At 35.0% G+C, this 22,395-nt stretch overlaps 3 protein-coding genes across 7 annotated transcripts; 2 read left to right on the top strand and 1 right to left on the bottom strand.

Annotated features, from left to right (window-relative positions):
- Nucleotides 1-169: 169 nt before the first annotated feature.
- On the top strand, nt 170-2,750 carry LOC125811151 (4-coumarate--CoA ligase-like 1). Its single transcript, XM_049490659.1, has 6 exons — nt 170-623; nt 965-1,564; nt 1,669-1,855; nt 1,951-2,096; nt 2,234-2,301; nt 2,385-2,750. The coding sequence occupies exons 1-6, from the start codon at nt 192-194 to the stop codon at nt 2,611-2,613; spliced, it is 1,662 nt and encodes a 553-aa protein (XP_049346616.1). The 5' UTR covers nt 170-191; the 3' UTR covers nt 2,614-2,750.
- Nucleotides 2,751-3,733: 983 nt separating this feature from the next.
- Nucleotides 3,734-17,560, top strand: LOC125810717 (uncharacterized). Of its 5 annotated transcripts, XM_049490196.1 has the most exons (18): nt 3,745-3,896; nt 4,360-4,433; nt 6,009-6,074; nt 6,222-6,293; nt 7,645-7,717; nt 8,137-8,174; nt 8,254-8,361; nt 10,984-11,103; nt 11,195-11,275; nt 11,393-11,461; nt 13,598-13,675; nt 13,779-13,943; nt 14,985-15,092; nt 16,214-16,282; nt 16,394-16,456; nt 16,557-16,711; nt 16,900-17,030; nt 17,127-17,560. In XM_049490196.1, exons 2-18 carry the CDS (start codon nt 4,368-4,370, stop codon nt 17,405-17,407), a joined length of 1,743 nt encoding a protein of 580 aa, XP_049346153.1. In that variant the 5' UTR covers nt 3,745-3,896; nt 4,360-4,367; the 3' UTR covers nt 17,408-17,560. The 5 variants fall into 5 exon arrangements, with proteins under 5 accessions (XP_049346148.1, XP_049346153.1, XP_049346151.1 ...); XM_049490191.1 differs by having other exon boundaries at nt 3,734-3,896; nt 16,900-17,560; XM_049490194.1 differs by having other exon boundaries at nt 13,779-13,925; nt 16,560-16,711; nt 16,900-17,560.
- A 524-nt stretch (nt 17,561-18,084) lies between these two features.
- On the bottom strand, nt 18,085-20,544 carry LOC125810731 (F-box protein At5g39250). Its single transcript, XM_049490212.1, has 2 exons — nt 20,468-20,544; nt 18,085-19,319 (listed from the first exon to the last, which is right to left on the bottom strand). The coding sequence occupies exon 2, from the start codon at nt 19,143-19,145 to the stop codon at nt 18,393-18,395; it is 753 nt and encodes a 250-aa protein (XP_049346169.1). The 5' UTR covers nt 19,146-19,319; nt 20,468-20,544; the 3' UTR covers nt 18,085-18,392.
- Nucleotides 20,545-22,395: the final 1,851 nt, after the last annotated feature.

Raw genomic sequence — 22,395 nt, 5'->3', positions numbered from 1 at the left:
GGCAGAATGGAATGATTCAACAAATTCTTACTTATCACCAAAATAAGAAAAGCATTCATCTACCAATCTTCTAACATCCACGCATGCTCATTTCATATTCGTGATGCTACTACTTGGTACTTACCAAGGTATAATAACTTAATTCACCTATAAATTAGCTTGGGGAGTTGAGATAAGGCATATTCCTGGCAATGGGAACTCATGTAGTTGAATGCTCACAAAAGCAAGAGGAAGGTGAACACATTTTCCGGAGTAGATATCCTCCGGTCCATGTACCAGACAACGTGACTCTCCCGGATTTTGTACTTCACAATGTAGAGTTATACGCTGACAGACTGGCGTTTGTGGATGCTACCACTGGCAAAGGCTACACTTATGGCGAAGTTGAAAGAGACATAAGGAGGTTTGCCAAGGCCTTGAGGTCCCTTGGCTTAAGAAAAGGAAGGGTTGTGTTGGTAGTGCTTCCAAATGTACCGGAATATGCTATTGTTGCTCTCGGAATCATGGCTGCTGGTGGTGTCTTTTCAGGTGCAAATCCCGCAGCTCATTCATCGGAAATTATGAAACAAGTAGAATCTGCTGATGGCAAGCTTATTGTCTCTGATCTACCAACCTATCACAAGGTAAGTAAACTTCCAACTCATTTCAGTGGTGTACGCATAAAGTTGCCTAAGCAGTGTCAGCCTATTATCACGATTAACTTGACTTGTCTATGATTTGCGTATGGGGTTATAGAGGTTTTAAGACTTTACTTGTCCCCAATGGATGTTTATTATATACACACGCGCACGTACTTACTTAAGAAATTTGAGATGACACCTCTTGTAGAAGAGTGTCTTCAGATGGCTCATTAGGACCAAACTTCTTGTACTTGTTACTCGTATTGGTCCAACTAAAACTTGCATTTTACTATGATGGAAAACAAGATGCTTTCATCTTCCAACTAAAGTAATGGAAATTGCAGGTGAAAGATTGTGGGCTGCCAGTAATAATACTAGGTGAAGAACGTGTAGAAGGAACAATTCATTGGGATGAATTGCTCGAAGCTGCAGATCGTGCCAGTTCCAGAACTGATCACTTAACAAACCAAGAAGATGAAATTGTGCAACAAAGTGATCTATGTGCACTGCCCTTTTCATCAGGCACGACAGGACTATCCAAGGGAGTGATGTTAACTCACAGAAATCTAGTAGCAAACCTCTGCTCTACACTCTTTAGCATTAGTCCAGAAATGATAGGTCAAGTTACGATACTAGGTCTGATACCATTCTTTCACATTTATGGTATAACCGGAATCTGTTGTGCAACCATTAGGAACAAAGGGAAAGTGGTTGTCATGCGTAGGTACGAACTGAGGGCATTTCTAAATGCACTCATCACACATGAAGTCTCATTTGCACCTATCGTGCCACCTATCATCTTGGCACTTGTTAAGAATCCGATCGTTGATGAATTTGATCTCAAAAAGCTTAAGCTTAGATCCATAATGACAGCAGCTGCTCCACTTGCCCCTGAGATTCTTAATGAATTTGAGAAGAAATTTCCGGATGTTCAGGTCCAAGAGGTGAACATCCACTAGAAACTTATAGTGGTCCTTCTGATGTCAACGAATTATTCAGTCCAAAATGTTGTTTTTGACAAGTTTTGTTCTGGTTTATTCAACTGTAGGCATATGGGATGACTGAGCACAGCTGCATTACTCTTTCCCACAGCAATCAGCACATTGCTAAAAGAAATTCCGTTGGTTTTATTCTGCCTAATTTGGAGGTAAAGTTCATTGATCCTGATACCGGTAGATCTCTCCCCAAGAACACACCAGGCGAGATATGTGTCAAAAGCCAATGTGTTATGAAGGGTAACTGACCATAACTCTTCCCTTTAAACAGTCCTTTGTTCTAGCAGGCATTGGTAGATATATGGAACTTAACCCTTTGATGTGAAAATTTACAGGTTACTACAAAAATGAAACCGAGACTAGCCTTACAATTGATACGGATGGGTGGCTTCACACTGGTGACATTGGCTACATAGACGATGATGGTGATATCTTTCTAGTGGATCGTATCAAAGAGCTTATCAAGTACAAGGGATTCCAAGTAAAGATAACACTCATATTACCAAGTCGAATCTGTTTTTCTTTTTGGACCTATCTTAAAACTTGATCAAATTTACTAAGCTGAACCAAGAATCCTGTTTTTACTTTTGTCTTTGGACCTCTTTGCTGGTTTAACAGGTTGCACCAGCTGAATTAGAGGGGATCCTTCTCACACATCCTTCAGTGGAAGATGCTGCAGTAGTTGGGTAAGTAAAATCAACTAGCTGAGTTCAGTTTTAAAATGGAAAAACTGACACGAATAACGGATGTATATTCTTTACAACTCTAGGCTACCAGATGAAGAAGCAGGAGAGATACCAGCAGCATGGGTAGTATTGAACTCAAAAGCAAAAGAAAGCCATGAGGACATCATCAACTACGTTGCATCAACCGTTGCACAGTATAAACGAGTGAGAGTGGTGCAGTTTGTGGATAGTATTCCGAAATCTCCTTCTGGAAAAATAATGAGAAGACTTATCAAGGAAAAGATGCTAGAAAGACTTAAAGAGGGAACATAGTGATGTTACAAATACAAAAACTTTACTTGCAGTGGACAACTTACTCCAGAAGAACAATAAAACACAATGGTGTTATTTCATATTAAAAAATGAGATCTAATCGTAGATTGTAAAAGACCTTATTCGATTAAACCAAAGATGCTTCCTTTTTATGTTTGCAATAATGCAGGTTGTGTTGACATATATAATTGTTCTATAACCATTCACTTGTCTGAAGAAAATGACCGCCCCACCTCCACCCTAAAGGCTACGCACGTTGAAGTTCTAGAAATATAATCAATATCAACAACTACACCTCAATCCCGAACTTATTTATTCAACAAACTAACTGCAAACAAAAAGAAAGCTAGGAAGGATTTTAACATGTTTCTATCCCCATCTATACTTGCTGAATGGTAACAAAAAAGGAAAAATCAAAAGCAAGAGATAATGATTGGATAACAAAAGAAGCTTATTAATTATGTCATTATTAAGTTCATGCATCTCACTGTGAAAATTTAGAAGAATTTAGCTCATTAGCTCAAGAAAATCAGGACATTGACATGTATTGTGAAACAAATCATTCCACCATCTTGCAAAATCAACCTTGTTTTCTTCTAAATTTTGGTCAGTTGGTATGAATCAACTTCCATACTAATTGAGCTTTCAACAACTAAAAAAACATATGCTAGCTAGATCATTTCTACTGCTAAATCACATACTTTGCAAGCATGAAGCATCACACATATAATTCAATCTCCTAGAATTATTTACATTTAACAAGTAAGACATTAGGAATGCTGCTCCTAATGTAAAAACACTAGGTGATTCTTCCCATTTGTTCTAACCTTAGTGGAAAGAATTATCTAATACCTATTGTTGGTGGGAGGTATCCTCTGAAATTAATCGAGGTGTGTGAAAACTGATCCGGTCATTAAAACTAAAGGTGAAGGAGAGTGATGTAGAGAAGGTAGTGAAAAGAGCAAACATGTTGCATTTTTTATTTTATTTTAGTAATTGCAACATAATTCCTTAGTGTCATTTAGATTTGCTTTAGGGACTAAAATAGCACATTAGACATAGTTAAAGGTCATATATGCTCTGCAGAATAATATAAAGAGTAAAACTGAAATAAGGCAATATTTAAGGACTAAAAGCACTATTTTCCCTAACTTCTGTATAGAAAAAGAGTACGATGATCTGCAGGGAAGACTGAACTCTGAAACGACAACTGATTTGAGGGCTTAGGGTTCCGACCGAATCGCTCTCGGATTGAGAGTTCATTGGAGACTTCATTTTTTCAGGTAATTAATTTGTTATACAAACAATTCATACAATTAGAGTGAATAAAAGTTAGATTTTTTTTCCAGAAAAGTTGGAATGCCATAAATTTGTTTGGCCAAAGTAAAACTGATAATTTTGATGCAAATCATTGAATTGAAGACAAAAAAGCAGCCTAAGTATAGCTCATTACTGGTAGAACCCTAAAAGGGCTGAAAACGCGGTCTTTTTTCGTTCACTGGGCGGGGCGATTTTCTCCAGTAAATTTCTTTTCAGTTGCATACGCACTGTTATGTTAGTTTATATATTAGTTCACTAAAGTTGTGATTGTTTTTTCGACATTTGGATAATAAAGGGTGTTGAATGATGTGTATTCATGTGAATTCTTTATAGAGAGGGGATGCAATTCTTTGGTCTCAATTCCCTTTGTACGCAATGTGGGTTTTCACTTTTAATGGGCTTTTCTTGTTTTTCTGGCTTTGGCAGAACAGGAAATGAAAGGGACAGAGATTTTTGTTGGTGGTTTGGCCCGTACTACTACTGAAAGCAAAATTCATGAGGTTTGTTCCGGATTTATGTTACGTGATCTGTTTGGTTCCTCAAGTTAATTTTTTTTTTTTTATATTTTTGGTTCAAGTATTTTATTTTTTTCTTACATTGAGCTTGTTTTGATTTTCTTTTTGTGTGGATAAAATAAGTAAGTATTATTAACTGGGTGAGCAGTTGCTGAGAGTTGCAAAAAGTGCGTAAAAATGAAGTTCTAAAAAACGAATGTGTTATCTACATTGTTAACAATTTCAACTTATCAACATGTTACTAGTTTCAATTTATCAACAACATTATTTTAAAGTTTTATTATACCAAAAACGAGGTCAGTTAAACACTTATGCATCAGTATATGACTAGGGTAAGTTTCACCATCAAAACACATCCAGGTGCTTCACTCGGGAGAGTCCACATGATTCATGTTGGGGTTGTAAACAAAATCTTGTGCAGAGTTTTTTGTGTGTTCCTACCAGCTGCATGGAGATGGTTATATCTAGAGTCCTTCACATTACTCAATGGATCCTAATTAGATTTTTTTTAAAAAAATGGTCCCATAACTCCCTCGCTTCCTTACAATGTGAAAAAGATGATTAGTATCGTTGATATCCTTTTCATACATATAAAACCGATTGGATGGGATAAAACGTCTCATTCTCTTGTTGTCTTTGAGTGAGATATACATCATATACAACGTCCAACTAATGCATGTGACTTTGGGTGGAACTTTACCTTGCGCAACAGTTACCCAGGCCATTCACTGGATGCCTTTCATCAGATTATGATGGTACTAGTTAAGTGTACGTGCTTTGCACGTGTGTGTTGCGTTGATTAATAATAAATGTATATAAAAAGAACAAATTGTTGTGCGCATGTTATATTATTAAGTACAATTTTTTTTTTTAAAAAATAATATAAAGTTGTGCGGATGTATGATGTTGTGCGTATGTTGTAATGTTTTAGGCTAAGTCTCCTATTGACTTGAAGGATTGAAGTTAGGCTAGATTGCTTGTTCAATCAAAGGGTTAAATTCACTGAATTCTAAGGGTGACTAGTTTTCTGCTGTCTTTGAGGGCTTGGTTAGGTCATTTTTTGAACAGACCATACTTCTTTTGAGGCAAGTGGGGTTTATCCCTTATTATGGTAATGACGCAACCAATTGCTCCTTACATCATAAATTGTTATTCTCATGAACTATATTACAAAATGGATATTATTTTAACTTCTATTAAATAACAATCAATTTTGTTCTTAAATAAACTATATGATATGGTTGTTGTTTGTCAGCTTTACTCCTCTCTCTTGGGGTTGAATTGTTAAACTTAGTCATGCCCTATTTTGTGGTAGATCAGTTTACCTATTTACATTCTGCACTTGCAAATTTATTTTTTGTGACTCTACTTTAATCTTTAAAAAACTAACAGAACACTCCTCTGCCGAAAGCTAGTGTTTCTGGTTTACAAAAATATAATGGTAAGAAACATATGATTAGAGCTGGACTTCTTATCGTCAATGATTTGTAACTATCTTATATTATCACAGTGTATTTCTGTCAGATTATGTGTATATAAACGTTTATCTGCATTTTACAGGTATTTTCTTCATGCGGTGAGATTGTGGAAATACGGTTGATAAAAGACCAGATAGGCAATGCCAAGGTAGTCAGTATGATCTGTTTATTTGTATTACCTGTAATTTTCATGCTTTGCCATCCCTAAAAAAAAGAAAAGAAGCTAAAAAAGAGACATTAGAAAAAAGGATGGTTTAGATGCTAATGTTGCAGTGTTAATTTGTTATGACTACAGGGGTTCTGCTTTGTACGATTTGCAACAAAATATGCTGCTGACAAAGCTCTGAAGGAAAAATCTGGATATGTGGTAAAAGGCTAACATAGATGCATTATTTCACTGTCTTGTCTTGATAAACTCTTGCATTATTTTTTTTTGCTATCAAATTGCCTTTGTGATGCTGTTATAATTCATGAATGTACATAAGATCGACCACTTACTTGGATAAACAATAGTATAAAATTCCTAGCCGAAACTTTTACTTGATGGCTTACATCTATTTTCAAAGGCTTGCCTTCTTTTTATTCAAGAATGGGTTCCTCTAAAATAATATTAAGAAAACGTGACTTACTCAGAATATTGATTTTTCCCCAGAATAAAAGATTGGCTGTATAACCAACTATTTCTTGACATTTTGACACTTTTAACTCATTACTTGAATATTTTTCTTCATGAAGATAAGCTTGAACTGTACATCTTGCTTTCTTGAAAGCTCAGATTTGTATAAATGCTGGGATTTTTTCCATCAATGGGAGCAATTGATCAGTTCAGTGTTTTTTTGCTCTTTTTCGTTTTACTTTCTTTTTTTTCCGTTCTTTGGATAGCTACAAACACCTAATTTGGTATTTGTTCAACTATGAACATCTTTGTTTTGTTGGGTTATCTCCTTACTTATTCATGAGCATTCACTAGATTATATGTTGTATTTGATAGCATAGTCAAGGACCATAGACCTATTAATAGTTCCATGGATCCAAATAGTAAGCCCCTAATATCAGGGGGTAAGCTATGTAGATCTTAACAGGTAACAAAAGGTTGGTTGGTTCATTAAAGTACCTCTCTGTTATCACATCAAGCTCTTCTTTTGCTACGGTCGTAGTTTGTCAATTCATGCTCTGCAAGCACTGATCATCGGGATGTTGTTATATGAACTATAAGATACTTAGTAAAGCACCAAGCTAAATGTTACTATACAAAGACGGAAGAAAATTCTCAAGATATAGGATACTCTGATGCAAATTGGGTTGATTCTCCTATTGATCAACTATTTATGTTTGGATACTATGTCTTTTGTGGTGGTGACTCTGTATTATGGAACAGTAAGAATCATAACGTTGGTTTTATCACATAAGGTAGAATTGTAAACTTAGTTTCTTAATGCAAGTGATTTCTAAAAAGGTGACGTATGAAAAGGAAAGGAGGGAGTATTATTTATCTGGCTCATATTGTCCATGACCAATTTTTCTTTTGATGACCGAGAAATCCCCGAGGGTCAGTTGCTCACGGTTTGAAACTTGGTGACTGGATAAGATTACTTCTCTCTTAGTATGAAATGTTTGGCAAATAGTCATCTTGTTATGAGTCTGGTTGCTTGTAATCTGTTGAACAGTGAGATTTTCTCCCTATTACATTTGATATATTTTTGTGGCTATTATTTCAGCTGGACGGGAAGAAAATTGGGATTCGCCCCTCAGTTGAGCAGGACACTCTATTTCTTGGAAATCTTAACAAAGGTTTGTCTCATTTTTCTTGCAAATCTTGTTGTCCAAGATTTGTTGCCCGACTTAACTAGTGTCTTTCTGTGACACTGGAGAAGCTTTATAATGACAATATCAAGTTACATTCAAAATGTGAAGATGCCATTACATTGAAGATATTTTGAACTTACAAGGACCTGGCATTATCTTACAATTTTATGGGCTGATATTTCATATATATCCATTGTGTTGATTAAATTGTCTCTTTTTCTTTTTCTCATTCATTTTGGGCTTTGTACACTTGGTAGTTTATAAGAATAAATTTTCTTCTCTGGAGTAGTGAATTTGAACCTTATAGGATCTTCCTTCTACTTATGTTTTCTTTGGCACTTGTGGAAGAGACAAGTTTTCTATAACTGTATGCATTCCTTATTGTTTGTTTGGATTATTTAAAGGTTGGGGTGCCGAGGAATTTGAGAGTATTGTGCGCCAGGTACACCCTTTGACTGCTTAGAGTGCTTTTTTTTTAAAATCTCTTGAAATATTGATTATCAATCTTTCCCTCTCTCTAGGTTTTTCCAGATGTTGTATCTGTCGATCTTGCAATTCTTGGAGATGTCCAACTTGGTCAGAAGCAACGGAATCGGGGATTTGCCTTCGTGAAATTCTCATCTCATGCTGTAAGTGCCTCTGTCTATGTTTAACATTGTTAATTAGTATTATGGATGTTGAATTATTTCAACTTTTTTGTAACATCACTTTTACTCATATCGTTGCATCTTAAATACTACAGGATAGAAGCTCAGGTTCGTGGTTTTGATTCTCAGTTCCAGAACCAAATTATGATGCCTAGATTCTTGAGGAATCTCCCAATATGAAATAAACTCTCAGACATGTTATTAACCTCACCTTATAAAAAAAGAACACTCTTAGACATGTTATTACAGATTGAGAAATTGAATCCTTAAATTATGATAATAGCATTCTTTTCAATCTCTAACATATGACTGGAATGCATACCAGATATTCTAAAACATGAAACAAAAGCTGCAGAATTTGTTCTCTACAAAATTTTGAACACCACATGACAATGTTATGTGTGCTAGTGAGAATCTCTTTCAAAATTGGTAAGTAATGTGCTTATTAGAAACTAAAAAGGACAAAATAAAAGACGTTCCATATATTTATATGAATTCTAAGCGTAATGCTCTACTATTTTTTTTTTGATAACCGTGGTGTCCGAGCCAGCTTTCCCGCACTTCGACTAATTCCACGGGATACCTGCCACCTCTATACCCATTTGTATATCAACTAAACTGGTAAAGTGCTATCATCTTCTTGTACTTGTGTTGTTTTGACTTTTAGCATCTCCAGGTCTGCTATCTCCATATGGACTTCTAAAAACTCCTAATGACATCTGATCATTGATGTCTCCAATGTTCTAGTGTCCATGTTTTCATCTACTAGTCTTAAAGTACGCACTTTGTGCGTGTTTCCTATACTGAAATGTTAAATGTTCAAGCAATGAAATAATGTAAATAAGATAATTAAAATGTTAATTAATTTCAATGTCCCGAATATTAAGATTTCCAACTTGATTCGAATAAGGACGAATTTAATAAGTATAATTTAATTGATTTTAAAATCCTAAATACTAAGAAGCATTAACATGAAAAGTATTATAGTTATGTTACATAATTCAAATAGAAAATAATTTATACAAGATAACATTTTAATAGATTTAAAATTCTTTAACAACCTCTTGCAGAAATGCAGGGTAAGGCTACATACTGCGTACACTAGATCCTTGTGGTCTGGCCCTTCCTTGGATCCCGCACATCTTAAGTGCTATCGCCTCAATATACTGTCACCTTGTTATCTGTAACAATATGCTTTCCTTCTGTGGTACTTTAGTTTGCTGAGGTCAGCTTGACCAGTTGCTTCAATTTTCTTCACTCCCGTACTTCTTGCAGATATTTCCAATGTCTGACATACTTATACAAAAAGAATATTATTGGACCAATGTAAAGGTCCAAAAATTATTCGCCGGTGTTAAGAATTCTAGCTTACAAAAGTTGTCCAAATTCTACCCAATCATGAATTATTTACTAGACTTTTCCTGTTGAAAGCCAATTTTTATGCCTTCTGTGAACAATTTACTTAATTTCCTTATAACATGATAAATCTAATATACTGCTACTAGGTCCTAAGCTAAGTTTTGATTTGTTCTTTGTTGTCTGTTCAAAGTAACAGTCGTTTTTTCCTTCTAAAATGTTATTTTACTCCAATCCCACCAAAAAGGGAGAACGTTCCTTACATTTTCCAGCTCCAAACTTAGGTATCTTTGCTCAGGCCTACCAGTGCCAAGTCATTACTAGATATTCATTTGAGATGCAGGGAGAATCAGGCCAACTCTTTTTCATTGGTGCACATCTTTTATGTTGATTTCTGTCTTACGAATGACACTTCCATATTTATTATAGATAACACTCACAAAATGTGTAAATGGGCACTCTATTGAAGTTGTATTCCGGAATCAAAGTTTCTGTTATTTTCTTGATTCTTCTAGCTGTTAATAAAACTTGTAGATTCTTAGTCATTAATGATTCAATTTTATCCAAGTAGCTCTAAAGCAATTGGTAATCTTAAATGAAGCTATGATCTTATAGATATTAGCTCTTATTTTCTGATTTATCAAAAGATACAGAGGATTTCATATACCAATCCCAGCTAGTTTAGGATTAAGGCATAGTGTTTGTTGAAATAAAAAAGAAATGCTTATATCCATAAATCTCAGTCTCAATGCCAAATTTTAAAAAACAACTCCTCATTTTGGATGTTGTAATGTCAAGCTTTGTGTCTGCCTTGATAGGATTTAGATGGCTTTTAAGTGAGCAACTAAACTTTGTTAATCCTCGACTATGAACTTAACAAACTTCATATGATTATGTAATCTGCTCAATTTACAGCAAGTTGGGTCAAAATTGGAACCCGCATTTAGCCTTTAATCTGTTGTCTTTCTGTGCTGAAATCACTGTATCTTGCTGTGCAAGTTCAAGAATCAGTGCAGAAGGAATATGCTGTAATTCATACTTAAAACTCCCAAATTTGTCCTTGTCTGCTTCACTGTCATGTAACATGTTTCCCAAAACTCTTGAATATTGTGCAGTAGCCATTGGTTACTGCCAAATAAATAATTCAATAAAATCCAATACTTCCATCCCATTATGAATATGCTACTCTAATGAAAACAATCCTGTAAGATCCCAAATATAAATTTCCTTCAAAATTCTCAATCACAGGCTGCAGCCCGTGCTTTACGGGTAGGCTCCCAATCTGATTTTCTCATCGGTGGCAACTTGCATCCATCTGTACAGTGGGCTGAGGAGGAATCTGAAGTTGATCCTAATGAACTTGCTCAGGTTTCTTCCAATCTTCCATTTTTACGATATTTAGAGAATGAAAATCCTTAGATTTCTGTCATTTTCACCTTGGCTTTGTTTGGATTGTCAGATCAGAGTAGCCTTTGTCAGAAACGTACCTCCTGGTGCTGATGAAGATTACTTGAAGAAGCTCTTTCAGCCCTTTGGCAATGTATTATACCTTGCAGTTTCATTTTGATGTTTTCCCCGATTATTCCAGTTGCATTAAAAATTCAAAAAATCAAACTCTCTGATGACATCTACCATACATGTGGTTAATATATCTCAGGTAGAGAAGGTAGCTCTATCCAGGAAGGGTAGTTCAACCATTGGATTTGTTTACTTCGATAAGCGATCTGTAAGTTCTACCGTGCCATTGTTAGTACAAGTTTGACTTTGATTTTTAGAGTTCTACTCCTGCTCCAATTACTAATTTCAGCCCCCCCTCCTTGTAATTTTGTTGAATGGTACCTTATTTTATTTTTTGTCTTCTGGCTACGTTTAGGTGCAAATCATCGATTTCTTATATTTACATATATCAAAAGTGAAATTATTTTAATATGTCTGATTATAATGTCTTCAAAATAAAAAACCTAGAACAAGTAAACAAATTGACTATTTTGAATTTCGAATTTGGGTTAAAGTTCATGCAGAATGTAGTCTTCAACACCTAATGATTGAACATTTTTAGTTTTCAGAGATAGTCTCCCTTCCCCAATCAAACAGCCTTCTTTTAAAAGTTAGAGTCCATACCTCCCCAACTGTAGTTTCTTGCTGTTGATTAATGCTGTATATATCAGGATACAGGGTCTTTAGAGATCCTCTGCCCAACCAGTCATCCTCCCAGAAGGCTATCTTCATACCATTGCCTACTTTGAAACTGGTTTTCAAGCTGAATTTGGACTATAGATTACTGATGGTTTTCCACAGACTGACACCATAAGTACTGCTGACTTCTTTAGTTACCCACACCCCTTCCATGTCATACTTAGCTTTGATTACCCTTTTCCTCAGAGACTGTTCATCAGAGACAAATCTCCATAGCCATATTATCTACAAACTTTGATTTTGGATTCTCAGGTTCTTAATTCCCAGGCCTCCTTCCTTCTTACTGAGTAGCAGGTCATCCCATTTCACTAGGTGGATCTTTGTTTTGTCACTATTGCCTTCCCAAAGATAGTTTCTTCTTAGAGCATCAATTCTATCGATCACATTTGCAGGAATTGGGAACAGAGACATCATGTAAGTAGGCATAGTATCTAGGACAGCATTGATGAGCACTACTCTGCCTCCCAATGATAAATACTGGCTCTTCCAATTAGATAGCTTCTTCTCACACTCTTCAGCCACTCCATTCCATATCTCCTTAGATCTACTCTTTGTCCCAAGAAGCATTCCTAGGTAAACAGCGGGTAATTCTCCAATCCTTCCTAGAATGTGAGTTGGCTCTTGGAGATCTGGGATCTCATTCACTGGTTAAACAAAACTGTTATTCCAGTTGATGTTTAGTAAGTGCATATTAATCTATTAAACTGATCATCTGTCTTCATTGTCAACTCTTCGATATGATGCATAAAATCCATCGGAGCTCTTTATGCCAAACACTACTGATCATATGTCTTCATTGTCCCTCTCATTTCCTGAATCTACAATGTCTCTTCCATTTGCTTAACATTCAGTAATCTCTAGCCCCAAATCCCAATTACCACATTCTCTGTTAACTATGACTCCTTTTCCCTTAATTGTCTCCATTAGCACTGTAAATACTAAATCCTCTCTCAATTCTCTTACTCGCTATGTAATTTTGATCATCTAATAGTCTTTATTCAAATTGAAATATTGACGGTTGCTTAAATTGCCAAGTGATGTTAAGAGGTAAGCTTTTTGTGCCTGGTCAACTACAAGAGATTCTTCCAAACCTAAAGCAGCAAAGATTAGCTGCCAGGCAATTTTGAAGCTGATTAAGGTGGTGGGACAATTACCTTAACCATCAATAATCAATGGAGTAGGCTAATGTTAGGGGATCTATATAGTGAGGGCTCAAGGAGGTGAATTCAATGGGCAGTGGGAGAAGGGAGCAGATGTCCTTAAAATGGGAATTTTGTCTGCATCTCTGAACGGGTGTGTGAGATAGTAACAGAAAGTTTGGCAATGGAACCACTCGAAAATTTCTTGAATCACAGTTTGTCATTAGTTTCCTACCATTAATATGCTTACAAGTCTTGTTTAGCATCATTAAAGCTACTGCTACTTGTGATGAATAATAGACAATTGGTATTCTTTTCTAGAGTCAGTACAATAAACTAAAAGGATATGATCCATGTAGTAGCATTGAATATCAATTCTGCGGGAAACTCTGATTTTATCAGGGGAAAAGTAGAAATCAAAATAAAAAGGGACCCTTAAAATTGCAATTTCGCTTTATAATAGCTGACATTGTCTTTCTTTTGTTTCTTTTCCCACCCCCATCTACCAACGAATGCCGTGAGGATAGGATCTTGACAATGCTATTAAAGGATTGAATGAGAAAACTGTACAAGGGCCAATGGGCGGTCCCTCAAGCAAGATTCAGGTGATTTTTGTCCTTTCTAGTTTTCATAAGTTGTCCAAGCTGATATCTTTTACAATAGTTTACAGATATGTAATATTGATGATCAATTATGATCTGCTAACAGGTCGAAGTTGCGAGGCCAACGGATAAGAACAGGAAACGAGGTCGTGAGGATCAAAAAATGTCCAGTAACATTGAGAGTCATTCCAAGCTTTTGAAGGATGATCCAAATGTTGAGATGGTTGGGGGTCCTAAATCAAAATCTCAACCGGTGATGCACCTATCAGATGTTAATTTCTTTTTTGATATCTCTGATGTCTCCTCTCCTTTAAAATATTTTATATGCTGGCTTTTTAATCTTGCAAATATTTGCCGGTATAATTTCCTTTGAAAATAAAGTAAAAGTGGCTCTGATAGAAATTTCGTGGCTTGCATTGGGCAAAGCTTATATGATGCTTCTACCTTTGTAGTATACCGTCAGTTCTTCTTTTCAAATATACAACTAATGCCTCAATCTCAAGCTAGTTGGGGTCACCATATGAATTTACACTATCTATTGCACCCTATCTAACCTTTTTCATTGGATAATCTGTAACTTGAAGTTCCATGGTATTAGAGGTTCTCTAAATCTGCATGGATTCATGCGACTGTAAGTGTTTGAGATAAGCTCATTCTTTGTGATTTTAGGTCTTTGAGATAACTTCATTCTATGTGATTTTAGGTCCTTAAGTAACTACATTCTATGTGATTTTTGGGTCTTTAAGATAACTTCATTTTATGTGATTTTGTGGTGTACTTCATTTCTTTTCATTTGGAGTCTATGTAGGACATGACCGAATTGTCTTAAGAGACCCTTCACTTTGTTCTCTATTTGTGCTACTTGCACCTTATGGCGTATGACCATTCCTGAATTTCTCTAATCTTGTATGATGCATCTATCTTAACATTAAAATTTCTGCAACACTTATTTTGTGGATATGGGACCTTAGAGGACTGACATTCACTCCCATATGACAATGCTGGTCCAGTAATCGTTTTGTAGAACTTGCCTTTTTCTCTTGTAAATATCCTCCTAGCGCATAATATTCAGGTAGCACTCCACTTCCACCATGGAGGTTTGATGGGATGGGAATCCCATATCAAGAAAATATAATAAGAATAATAATATTGTGTTTAACGTTATGATCATAAATGCTTGAAGCGAGTCTATATGAAGTTATTGTCAGCTGCATGATTGAACTGTTTAAGCTCATTTTGATTTGAATGGTTGTTATTTTCCATTCAACTCTGAATCTGTCGTCTTATGCTTTGATTATATTTCTTCAATCAGGAAATGGATTATTTGGATCCTTATGAAGCTGCTGTAATTGCACTACCTGTGCTTGTCAAGGAGCGTTTAGTTCGGATCTTGCGGCTTGGTATTGCTACTAGATATGATGTAAGTTAACGGATGGACTCTACTACCCGAAGCTGTAATTCTGTTCATGTATTATGTCGTTCTAATTTATCAAGAAGGTTTTCATGTCAATTCTAGCCAAAATAGTGTTCTTCTTAATTTTGTTATCATCAACAGCAAAATATGAAATTTCTTCTTTTTCTGTGATTATGTATTGACAAAGAAAGGCAAGTTCGTTTTGGTTGCCATTATCTAGTTTGTTTGTATTGGCTTCAAGTGTTTGTTTATTGAACTACCAAACAAGCTGATATAAAATTTGTGATCCTCTTTCTTGCCTCTTCATTTATATGGGTTATAGTGGCAAGATATAAATTCTTTGTTTTCTTTTGAGTGGTATCTGGAGTTATCAATTCTGTTTCACTAATATAAATGTCTAATGTTAGTGAATTGATCCATGCTTTTGATGGTTCATATTAAGGGTGTGTTCAGTATGAAGGTTAATGTTTTTTGGGAAAATTAGTGGATTTCTTACTTATTTTCTTGTGTTCAGTACTTAAGCAAAAATTATTAACAAAAGCATTTGTATATAATCTAAGACAAATTCTATGGCAGATGGGGGGGTACAGTGTTCAGTACAACCGATGTGGAATGTTGCTAGTGGAACTTGTTTTCCCTACTTCCACTAGGGAAGTCATTTTCCTCATTGTAAGGAACTTCTTTTCCTAGAGAAAATATGTTCCAAAAACATTGACCAATCAAACATGGGTAAACAAGTTCCTTGTTCCATACCTAACACACCCTAATCCATGGAATTTATTTCTTAGGATCAGGGATAGGCCCGCTTTATCTCTGCAGAAGCTGAAAAAATAAGACATGTAAATTCTACAAATACATGATTTACTTTCTGCAGAAAAAATAAGACATGTAAATTCTACAAATATATGGTTTACTTGTATGTTTGTGTGGCCAAACAACTGACATGTTTTTATCTGGTTAGCACGTTGCATTGTGAAATCTGCATAAATTATCATGCAACATAAGCTTTTCACCTGCTTTATGCGACATCTGTTACGTCATAATATTTGCTGTAACCTATTTCTGATGTTGAATGTTCTGTGTTACCTTGAACCGGCTAAAGGTTTTGAATGTGTTTTTATTCTCAGATAGATGTTGTAAATCTAACCAGTCTTAAGATGTTGCCCGAGTCAGCTGCCATATCTGTTCTTGACCAGGTCTGAAATATTTATACCTCTTGTATTCCTAGTGAAAATTTTAGTAGTATATTCTACAGCAATTGAAGATCGACTCTCATGCTTCTATTCTCCAATGCCTTTCATTTATAGCTCATGTGGTCTGAAGCTGATATGCAGAACAAGGGAGGATTTTTAGCTTCATTAATTTCTAAAGTAATGGTCTGCAGAGTGCAGATAAGCATCAAAAAATTTATCTTTGTTAGTACTATTATCTTTTGCACGCATTATTTAACGAAGTCTTCTCTGGAAATAGCAGCAGGTTGAAAAGCTGGGATTGAAACAGTTTGATAGCAAGTCGAGGATAGAAGATGTTGCCTTGAGGGTACCAGAACCAGACAGCTTCTCTACAAGAGTTCGTTTGCCAGATCTAGATTCATATGCCTCTCGAGTACCCTTGCCCATGGCTAGGTTAGCTTACACGTCAACTCTAGAATATTTTAGAACTATGCTCCATGTCTGGTTCTAAGAGCAGAATTATGTTGGGCAAGTAAAAATAGTCTTGGAGTGATAATATGTTTTTACCGGCTCTTTAGTGAAGCACCTATTGTAGAAAACTACTGAGGTAACATGAACACTATGCTGCTGGTTTCTTGCAGGGCTGATGTTTACACATCTCGCTATTCAGCGTATTTAGATCCCCATCTATCTGGTCGGGTGACAACTGAAAGGATGGAGGAAGCAAGTTCCCATTTGCAGGCGACTTCACTTATGTATGGTCGGGTGACAACGAGAATGGAGGAAGCAGGTCCTTTTCACAAAAAAAGGATGGATGATGCAGGTCCCAATTTGCAGTCACTCCTCTCTGGTGGGGGGACTACAAGGAGGATGGAGGAAGCAAGTCCCGTTTTGCAGACAACATCCCTCCCATCTGGTCGGGTACCAAGGATGGATGAAGCAGGTCCCACTTTTCAGGCATCATGGAGTCCTTCAGCTACTGCTGACAGAGTTGGACTTCATTCACGCATTACCCCAACTTCTGATCATCAACAGACTCGACCACGGATCAGGTTTGATCCCTTCACTGGTGAGCCATACAAATTTGACCCCTTCACTGGCGAGCCAATTGTTCCTGAGAGCTCAAGTCATCATCGAAGCCTGTACTGAACTGAACGTTTTCTGGGCCTACATATGGCTAATTGCCAAACTCATGTAACATAATGATGCGTATTTGTTCTTCCACATTTGTAAAATAGTACTAGCTGTTAGCAGGATTATTGCGTTATCTTTCTCGTTATTAGAAATTTTGGCATAATAATATGATCTCCAGTGGAAGTCTACTTTAATCATTGAGGTTATTATGGCTGGCTTAGTAGAAACAGCGCGTAAGGGTTGTGAAATTTCATAGTGCTCGCTAGGGGTAGATATCCGAGGATAATAAATAATCTAGATAAGAACTTCATGTTGTTTTCAAAAGATATCAAAATCCTCCTCCTTTTTAACTGTTGTACTTTTTGCAACTAAGGATCAAACGTGAACGAATTTCCACTGCGATTCCTTCTTTATTTTGAATTGCTAAATTTCCACTGATGTTTTGATAAAGCTAAGTATTTGCAGAAAATGTTATGGTTCACTCTACAGTTTACGGGTAACACAAAGTAGTTTTAATTCAGTTCACGGTATGAAGGAAACACAGAAGTCTTAAAACAAGTCTTTCTTCCTCTGGAACAGCGGCCAGATAGTGTCATTACACACAATTAACAAGCAAACATCGAAATGATATATCTCCACTAAAGGATGATACACAAAAGCAAGAACAGGATAGCTCTTTCATCCTCGGGGAAAATCTAAATCAACTTTGATATTAAAAGAGTCTGCATCAGAGAAGAGTGAAAAAGATGAACAGGTTTTGCAGCATAAGTCATAGATAATTAATACATGAAATGATATACGAGTATCTTATTGTGAGTCTTCCAACGACAAAACTAGAACTGTACTTCAGACAAATAACTTTTAAGTTGGAATTCGGCTTAGTACACAACTTAAATGGTCGTTCACTCTAGCAGCATAACTATGTACAAGTTTTGGCCAAAGTGGACATACTACAACTTAGGCGACTGGCCACCTCACAGATATCTGGAAGTCACTGTACTTACTTCCACTCCAGCATGTCTAGAAGCCAAAGGACCTCGTCTTCAGAATTGGCAGCATCACAGAAATCCATCTCAATCCCAAAAACATCAAGGGCCCCCTCTTTACCATGGTCCATGAACAGCAAAGATATCCATGCCCGAACACCCGATACAAACAAGCACATAGGAGAGGAGAAGTCAAGATAGTCATAAGCTAAAGCCCGATATGCTGTTCGATCTATATAATCAAAGAGGGACTTCTTGATAATGCATGCAACTTTATTTGTATCTTTGCGCCCAACAAGCACAGAGACACTGACTGTCTGGCACAAAGGAATTGTAAATCTTGGTTCCACAGGTAGAGTCATCTTGTATTCAGGCCCTTCCAAGTGGAACCTAAGCACATCACAGATTCCAGGAGGTGGGATCCAGACTCCCTTCTGAAGAACAGGCCCTGGGACCACATCTGAAAATATTATTTTCTCTTCAGTCCATATGTCAATGTAGAACTCTAAGTCACTGAAGGAAAGCTTTGGAGGGAGAACAGTCCGGCGGTATGGACGCTTATGAAAGTTCTGAAATAGATTATAGTATGTTACAGTGGGAGGTGATGACCGTTTGCAAATTGATGGCCATTTTTTAGAACAAAGACATTTCCAGAAATAATCATCTTGTGCAATATCTCGCCACTGTTTGCACACTATCATACATGTAGCCAGTTCAGTGCCCTCCAGAAATGGGAATACAGCCTTCAGAATTTCTTCACACGCCATCTTGTGCACAACAAGGAAACCAGCTGGAATATAGTCTGCTTTTCAGCTCTTTATAAAGATTTTGGTAATTCAAAGCAATCAGCTCTCATGCCTTGCAGTTGATGCAATCATACTGCACTTCAGAGAAAGGATAATTCTTCACCTAGATAATGACTTGCAAAAGCATGAACTTATCTGCATGCAGAGTTTCAGTTTTAAGAAACTGGTTTCCTTATGCAATAAATCAAGAGTAACTGTGAAGATAACCCAAATATCTAAGTATACATTTATACTAAATCATGCTTAGATGACATGAAATTGTGAATAAAGAAAAAAAAAAAAAAAAGTATGGATGTTGGACAAACAAGGAAGCTATAAAGATATGTGAAATGAGAATCTATGAGGTTAATTACTACAAATATCTCAAAACACTTCCTGACCACCGGGGTCATATTTTATTCTGACCAAATATCTCAAACAAATGAGGTTCAAAGTTCCAACTTAATAAATCTTCAAATATAAAAATAGAACGAAAAAACAAAAAACTTGCAATGACATTTCTTCCTACATAGAGATTCGCTTGGAAATAAAACAGACTAGACGCAAAGAGAAGAATGAATCGTTCTTCTGCAACGGTCTACCCATGGACAAATTTCAATTTTCTTATTTCCTTCATAAGTAATATACAAACAAAAGTCTTTGCAGTTTGCGTATTGACCTGTAAAAGAACACTATAAGTTATGTAAAGATCATATATCCAAGTAGCTGTCAGCTTTATGAAAACACCAAGGAGATGTTATGGTGTTGGAGGAAACTCAGTGAACTGATCAAAATCCCAGAAAATACTTGAAGAGAAAAGGCCGTCCCTTTCAGAAAATTACTAAAACAGATTCAACAATTACCCACAAAAAAAAATAGTAGCAACCGGTACATGAAAAAGGACAAAGCATACGCATCCAGAAAATGAGCAAAATAAAGGTAATTCCACCCACCCACCCACCCACCCGAAAAAGGTTCAATTTTTGTCCACTTTCTTAAGGCTGAAAACAAACAAAACAAGTATAACTTTCTGGGTTAAAAAAAGGGGGAAAAAACCAACGGAAAGAAAGAAAAAAAACCTAAATTAGAAAATACAACAAGAACATTAACAATCCGAACTTGTTAGTCCATCATATGAATCCTCTATATCTATTCCTCTCCATTTGAACCCTTAATTCGAATATAACCCTAAATTAAACCTATGAACTTTTTATTTATCAATGAGATATGATCAATCAATGGAAATGAACGTCAGGAAAAATCAAACAACTGAAACAAAGAAGCAAAGATTGTGAGATTATTACCTCTTTAAAGAAATCAGACCGTCATCGGAAAACATTCCCCGGTATCGTCGCCGGAATCGGAAGAGAATGATTAGCAGACTTTTGCAGTTAAGAGAGAGAAATAGAAATTTGTTATTGATGTGTGTCCCAAAAAAACAACTGCGTACCGTTCGGATTGGGCCCTGTGGGTCCCATCTTTTCTTGATAACGGTGCAAGAAATGCCAACGTTCTTTATATTGTATGCTGCTGATGCACCAGATCGTAGCCCTTGTGAAGACCCAACAAGAACGACGGCGTTCCGTCGCATCCCACTTTTCGCTTTAAAAATAGACCCTATTTCTTTTAGAGTCAATTCCCTAAATAATCACCAAGTTTAGGAAATTGCCTTGAAATATCATTTATGTTTCATTTAGGATCAAAATATCACTCAACTATCATTATTTTCCTCCAAATATACTTGACACTCCAAAAGTCTCACTCTCTCCTAGTTGGCATGACATGTCATTAAAGTTTTTTTTTTAAATAATATACTAATTTAATTCATTAAACCCATTTAACTAAAATAATGATCATATTTTTTTTTAAAGATTTATTAGTTTATTAAGAATAAATTTTCATACTTAAGAATCATTTATCATAATTAAATTTTTTTTATGTGATGATGAATAGTTTTTTAAAAATTATCATAATGTCATCAATTTTGAATAATTATAAACACATATATGCAAAAAAATATATTGATATATAAATCACTTACGAATGTCAACTTACATCAATTAATCATATATTATATAATGGATCAATAATATTAAGGATCAATTAACTACTAAAAAATAATTTTTGGGTGCTTTGAAATTCATATCTACTTGCAATATCTTTTTTCTTTAAAAGAAAATAGAAAGTGAATAATATTTATATTAGAAAATAAATTTTGATCTTTATTTATCAGTATATTAATCTCATATAATATGTATATTATTGAATTAAAATAGGCAATTCAATTAATTATTACTTGTATTTCATAAATTTGGGATGAGATAAGAATATATATTGGTGTTTAATTGTATGAGAAGTTAAAATATAATATAATATAGAATAAAACAATAATAAAAAAATTAAATTAAAAAAAATCTAAATAATAATTTTCTCTTTCATACCAACTTTTTTGTCAACCTTACAAATTTATTTGAATACTTTTATGAAAAAAATTTCTTAAAATTTTCAAATAATTTACTTAGAAATTTTAAAAACTACCGGGTAATAATTGTACATAGAGATTTTTTTCATTGAATTTTGTTTAGTAAAAATATATAAAGGAATTAGATTTTTAAAGTTTTTTTATAATCTTCACAAATTCTCATGTAATTTATATATTTGTTTTGTAGAGACATAAGTTTGATGAATTAAATAGGTCTATTATTTTTTTAAATGATGATTTAATGACATGACGTATCAACTAGAATAGAAGGAGACTTTTGAGGTATTTAGTATTATTTTTTGGATAAAAAATATAATATTATTCACTTTCTATTTTTTTTTTTTAAATATTGTAAGCATGAATTTCAAAATACACAATTAATATTATTGTAATAGTTAATTGACCTTTAATATTATTGATTCATATACAATTTATGATAAACTGATGTAAGTTAGCATTCATGCGTGATTTGTATATCAATTTTTTTTGAATGTATGTATTTATAAGTATTCAAAATTAATGATATTATAATACGTTTTAAAAACCTATTCTTCATAACATAAAAAAATAAAAAGTTTAATTATGATGAAATATACTCCTTTCATTTTATCTTATTTTGACTTGATATAAATAAAAATAATGAATATTTTTAAAGTTTGTAGTCTAAAACTTTTCACATGAAAAGTTGAAATTAAAAAATATTACTCCCTTTCAATTTACGTGGCACCTTTCAGATTTCTAGATTCAACT

The sequence above is a fragment of the Solanum verrucosum genome, unplaced genomic scaffold (genome assembly GCF_900185275.1).
Source record: "Solanum verrucosum unplaced genomic scaffold, falcon-dt-bn FXZP01000032.1, whole genome shotgun sequence".
NCBI classification, from domain to species: domain Eukaryota; kingdom Viridiplantae; phylum Streptophyta; class Magnoliopsida; order Solanales; family Solanaceae; genus Solanum; species Solanum verrucosum.
This window is presented reverse-complemented; position numbering and strand designations above follow the sequence as displayed.

Bases quoted from the DNA above. Each gene is read 5' to 3' on its own strand.
- LOC125810731 (XM_049490212.1), bottom strand. From the start codon at position 19,145: ATGGCGTGTGAAGAAATTCTGAAGGCTGTATTCCCATTTCTGGAGGGC.
- LOC125811151 (XM_049490659.1), top strand. From the start codon at position 192: ATGGGAACTCATGTAGTTGAATGCTCACAAAAGCAAGAGGAAGGTGAA. The intron at 1,856-1,950 runs GTAACTGACCAT...GAAAATTTACAG, and splicing joins AAGCCAATGTGTTATGAAGG to GTTACTACAAAAATGAAACC. The intron at 2,302-2,384 runs GTAAGTAAAATC...TTACAACTCTAG, and splicing joins GAAGATGCTGCAGTAGTTGG to GCTACCAGATGAAGAAGCAG.
- LOC125810717 (XM_049490191.1), top strand. From the start codon at position 4,368: ATGAAAGGGACAGAGATTTTTGTTGGTGGTTTGGCCCGTACTACTACT. The intron at 4,434-6,008 runs GTTTGTTCCGGA...TGCATTTTACAG, and splicing joins CTGAAAGCAAAATTCATGAG to GTATTTTCTTCATGCGGTGA. The intron at 8,362-10,983 runs GTAAGTGCCTCT...TCTCAATCACAG, and splicing joins TGAAATTCTCATCTCATGCT to GCTGCAGCCCGTGCTTTACG.